The 5,399-nt window shown below is 63.5% G+C and overlaps 1 protein-coding gene across 1 annotated transcript; it reads left to right on the top strand.

Annotated features, from left to right (window-relative positions):
• Nucleotides 1-1,429: 1,429 nt before the first annotated feature.
• On the top strand, nt 1,430-3,859 carry LOC126991839 (uncharacterized). The gene is made up of 3 exons (XM_050850500.1): nt 1,430-1,586; nt 1,641-1,761; nt 1,861-3,859. Exons 1-3 carry the CDS (start codon nt 1,430-1,432, stop codon nt 3,857-3,859), a joined length of 2,277 nt encoding a protein of 758 aa, XP_050706457.1.
• The last annotated feature ends 1,540 nt before the right edge of the window (nt 3,860-5,399 follow it).

Here is a 5,399-nt window from a genome sequence, read left to right as displayed (position 1 = left end):
ATGCCACCAGCCTCCACAGCCAGGCGTACCCCCAGCCAAGGCATCGTTGAAGGCGGTGCACTGGATAATGGGACGCAACACGACCCGCTCCCACATCCCGGTGCGCACGGTGCCGACACGGTCCCGCCTCCCGCTGCCCGAGCGCAAGGCGCTGCCGAAGCGCCGAGGCCCCCGTGTCCAGCCCCGGGACGTCGCTGGGGTCCAGCCGCTAAGAGTCCTGCAATGGAACGTGTGTGGCGTGCGAGGCAAGGTCAACCTCCTGTGAGCAGCGATCGGCACCGACGGCCTCGATGTCATCCTCCTGCAGGAGACACTCCTTCAGGAAGGCCAGTCGGTGTCCTTCAAGGGCTTCAGGGCCTTCTACCTCCCTGCCGTTGCCGGTGCAGCGCGTGGGTGTGGCATCTTGGTCAGGGATGCCCTTCCCTGCACCCGAGTGCTTCACCCCGCGCTATGCGGTGACGGCGTGGAGGTACTGGCGGTTAAGGTGGCCTTGCCGAGCACTCCTATCACGTTCTACTGCGTGTACAGTAACCCTACCGCTGTTCCGGACCTGACAGAACTCCTCTCCCTCGCCAATGATGAGCCCACCTTCATCGGGGGGGGATTTCAACGCCCACCATGAGAGATGTGGTAGCGTGCGGAGAAACCGCGCTGGACGTCACCTCGCTTCTGCTCTGGAGGATGTGTCTCGGGTCGCCCTCCTGAACATGGGGGAGCCTACTCATGTCAGGGGAGGGGTGCTGGACCTCTCCCTAGTCACGCGGCCACTCGACGTCGGTGCTACATGGGCCCTCCACCGCAGCCTTGCCAGCGACCATCTCGCTACAGTTGTCACCCTTCCGCTCTCGGCGCCACTGCCGCCTCCACGACCGGTGCGCTGGAACCTTGCCCGGGCGGACTGGGCGAGCTTTAGCAGAGCCGTTACCCGCCACCTCGCCGACACCTTCCGACCTGACGACTTGGAGATGGCAGAGACGCGCCTGGTTGACGCCTTCCGACGGGCAGCGGATGTGGCGATCCCCCGCTCTCAGCCTGCAGCGCCCAACCGTCGAGACCGCTGGTATTACTGCCCAGAGGTTCGGGAGGCCAACCACCGAGTTAATCAGGCCCGGAAGCTCAACCGCCTGTAAACACGGAGGCGACGAGGGGTCTCCTCAGGGCTGCCATCCGTCTTGCAAAAGAGACAGCAGCCAGGAAGCAGGAGGAACACTGGCTGAAGTGGTGCGGCTCCCTTGACGCCAGTATATCCACTGCTGTACTCTGGCGCAAGCTCAGAGCCGTGGCCCAGGGGGCGGTCACCCGGCTGGCGCTGCACCCGCAGCCGCAAGAGGAGACAGAAAGGCTCCTTCATGCCTTTGTGTCCCGTGCTGCCTCTGAGAGACTTCCCCCTACCACCAGGGAATTGCAGAGGGCGGCGTACCCGGCGAGGATGGGGGCCTTCAGGGAGGCTTGTCTTGAAGGGCATGCCACCGACGCTTCCATACACATCCAGGAGCTGGAGAAGGCAATCCCTGTCACCAACACTGCCCCAGGCGAGGACAAAATCCCGTACGCCTTCCTCCGCCACGCTGGGCCTGACATGCTTGGCGAGATTGTCGCCCTCTAGAACGCCTCCTACTCACGCCGAACTGTTCCTGCAGCCTGGAAAAATGCCACCATCGTGCCCATTCCCAAGAGCGGTGACGGAGGCGAGTTCCGGCCGATATCACTCCTGAGCTGCTTGGGAAAGACTCTGGAGAGAATCCTCCTCTCTCGCCTTCGGTGGGCGATGGGGCCCCTTCACCACCACCTGTTTGCCTTTCGCCGAGGCATGGGCACCAGAGATTGCGTGTCCACTCTCCTCTCTGGTGTCTTGGGTAGGCAGGCTGTGGTGGTGTTCCTGGATCTGGAGAAGGCGTTCGAGCTGGCCTCGGCGCCTGCGGTACTGTCCATCCTTGCCGAAAAGGGCCTTCGGGGCCGCCTGCTGGCTTGGATCGGCCAATACCTCCAGAATCGCAGGGCGGCAGTACACTTCCAGGGCTGCAGGTCCACAACACAGGCCTTCGAAAACGGCACGGCTCAGGGTGGTGTCCTGAGCCCCGTTCTCTTCAACTTGCTTGTCGAGAAGCTGACAACTCTGCCACACAGCCGCTATGCACGAGTCTTCTCGTACGCGGACGATGTGGCCATGGTGGTTTCCGGCCCGAACCACGTGGCCAGCGCTCGTCTCCTCCTCCGCCGCCTCTCACAGACCTGTGCGTCCCTCGGGCTCGTGATAAACAGGGGAAAGACGAGGGCCATGGCCATCCACCACCGTCTCCTCCCCGAGGCCCTCGAGCTTTACGGCACCCCTGTCCCCTGGGTGCACGTCTATAAATATCTGGGCGTCACCCTGGATTCACGGCTCTCCTTCACCCCCTATGTCAACCGCCTTCGCCAGACAGTGGCGACCCGCACCAACATCATGCGGGCCCTGGCGAGAACTGCCGGAGGTGCCAGCGACAGGGTCCTACGGCTGTTCTATCTCCAGGCAGTGAGGGCCTGTGTAGATTACGGGACGCCGTGCCTCATGACGGTGAACCCTGCTGCACTCCGGCCTCTGGAGACGGCCCAGAATGCGGCGATCCGTACCATCGTGGGGGCCCCACGGTGGGCGAAATGCATCTCCATGAGGGCGGAGGTCCGGCTTAGCACTGTTGCAGCGAGGATCACCCAGCTCGCCGTCGGCCATCTGGCGACGCTGCTGTGCCGCAGGGGGTCAGAACCGCTGAGAGCCTCGGTGAAACAGGCCCTCAATCAGGCCCCTCTGCTTTTTCGCAGGAAAACGTGGGCGTCGGTGGCAGCAGCCAAACTCAGGACCACCCGCCTCTCCCGGTGTTTCCTGATGAACACAGACCTGCCCCACCCTGGCTACACCTTACCTCCCCCGTGGGCACCAGCCACCTTCACGGCCACAATCAAGCCACTGCCCGCGAGGAAGAACCTGCTAACACCGCGAAGCCTCGCGCGGGAGGCCGTGAGCAGAGAGTTGGAGGCGGCCCGGCTCCTCGCTGCCACCTATTACACAGATGGCTCCGTTAACCACCTCACTGGGGCTGTCGGGGCGGCTTTCGTCACGGCGGGCCATGCTGACATCTACCGGCTGCCTGACGGCTCCTCCTCGACCCAGGCGGAGCTGGTGGCGATCAGCATGGCGCTGGGGCATGCACTAGAGTGGGGCAGGGGCCCGGTCCTGGTACACTGCGACTCGGTGCCGGCCATACGATCGCTGTACCAGGACCCGATGGCTGACAACGTCTCCCTCCTCACGGGCATCCACGCCCGGTTGCAGGAACTGGGGAGAACCGGCCGTCAGGTCCACCTACACTGGTTGCCCAGCCATGCAGGCGTGGTGGGTAACGAAGCTGCTGACCGCGCTGCCGGCGAAGCCACCCTGCTACCCAGCATAACATGCCCCGTTTCCCCGAGCGTGTCACTGCTCAAGCGGGACATGGCGGCCCATACCTTGGCGGGTGTCGTCAGGGCCCTTGAAGAGGCCTTGGCGGCCGGCTCACCGTCTGCATACTGGTATGAATCGGCGACTGGCTCCGGGAGCCGTCGGCTCCCATTAGGCGCCCCCAGGCGAGTGGCCTCCAACCTCCACCGCCTGCGCCTCGGGTACCGGTGTGCCTCGCTCCTGGACATCGACGACCCGGTCCCGGTTCAGTGCTCTTACTGCGAGGAGGAGGTCGTCCAGCCACTACTCCACTACCTCCTCGAGTGTGAGGGTACACGCCATCTCCTCCGCAACCCGGAAGGGCTGCCTGCACCACAGCTTATTTTTGCCCTCAGTGACGAGGCTCTCGTGAGACTCGTCACAACATGTGAGCCCCCGAGATGAGCCCCCCGATAAGCCTTCGCCAAATCAGTGGACCGCCAGCACTCGTCGAGCGAGCAACTCTCCCGGCCTCTGGGCCACCTATAGACTGCTGAGTTGCTCGCTCGGCTCAGCTACGGGCTGCTCCTGAGCGCGTGCTCGGAGGGCCCGTGATTCCGTCGCTGCTCGCCGGCTTCTACCCGTGGCTGTGGCGGCGGCGGAGGCTTCCCCACACCCGCCGCTCCCACCTGCGACGGGCCGTCAATCGACAAAGGCCCGTTCCTCCTTTTTAGGGGGTAAATCCCTAACGAACGAACGAACGGCGGGTCATTGGACTCCCGGACCTGGCAGCGTCAACACCTCTCCCCCACCGTCTAAGCAACAGCTCTCGCGGGCGAGCGATCGAGCTGCTCTGCTTCCTGACAGTCCCAGCGCCACCGTGTCAGTGTTCGCGCGCTATACGCGTCACTGTTCACTGTCACTCGTTCCACGTGACTCTACAACTTTGTGTCCCGGGACGCCGTCCATTAAGGACAGGATAGTCCGCCCTTGGTTGTCGGGCTGCTACAACGCCCTTTAGAGTGTGTGTGCAGCCGGTAGTCTCTGCTGTAGTACGACGCCGAACCCCGAGGACAGTGCCACGAGGGGGCCCCTTAGGATAAAGGGGTGGTTATAGGAGGCAGCAGAGATAGTTACGTCCCCCCAAGACCCGCAAGGGGCAACAGCGGGGCTCTACCGAGCCCTCTAGAGGTTGGGGGAGTTTAGCCCTCCCGTTGTTGTAGGCTTATCCTGGCTCTACATAGGTTAGTTGTTTTTTTACTTTATTTTTCCTTTTTTTTATATGTGTAGCTGTGGTTCAGCCTTCTGGCTGTCTCGTCGCTAGGATGTCCGCCGCTACGGATAAGCGTGAGCGCCCTGCTCCTGACTCCGATGACTCAGCATCGGAGTCCCCTGCCGACAAGCAGCTCCGCTTGGAGTCGGAGAGTGAGAATGAGGCCTTCCGCGCCCCCCTCCCGCTGTCGCCTGACTACGAGTGGGAGGTAGTTGGTGACAGGCGCAAGCGCCGCCACGCACGCCGCGCTCCTCCGCTCTCCGCCAATCACGGCTCTGGCCCTTCGCCCCCCGCCAATCACGGCTCTCGCCCTCCTCTCTCTGCTCTCACCGCCGCTGCTTCCACAACTTCCTCGCCCGCTCCTCCCAGTACCTCGCGCGCACCGCTGTCCACATTCGCCACTGCCACTCACTCGCCTACCACCGCTGCCGCCCCGCTTCGTGTCGCCTCGCACCCCGATGCACCTGCTTTACGCCTCGCTGCTACCACGCCAGCCAGCCCCAAGGTTATCATGCCCCCGACACCGGGGGTCGACTCCGCACTAGACCTAGCGGAGGCCCTGGAACAGCAACTAGGAACCCGCCTGCAGATGCGGTTCCTGGAGTCTGGCATCGTTCTGATAACGCCTCCCTCCAAAGAGGTTCTCCGCCGGCTGCTGGAAACGACGGAGGTCGACGGCAAGCCGGTCCTGCTGCGGCTGACGGGAGACGCCGCCATCAAGGGTGTGGTGAC

The sequence above is a fragment of the Eriocheir sinensis genome, unplaced genomic scaffold (assembly GCF_024679095.1).
Source record: "Eriocheir sinensis breed Jianghai 21 unplaced genomic scaffold, ASM2467909v1 Scaffold35, whole genome shotgun sequence".
NCBI lineage: Eukaryota > Metazoa > Arthropoda > Malacostraca > Decapoda > Varunidae > Eriocheir > Eriocheir sinensis.
This window is presented reverse-complemented; position numbering and strand designations above follow the sequence as displayed.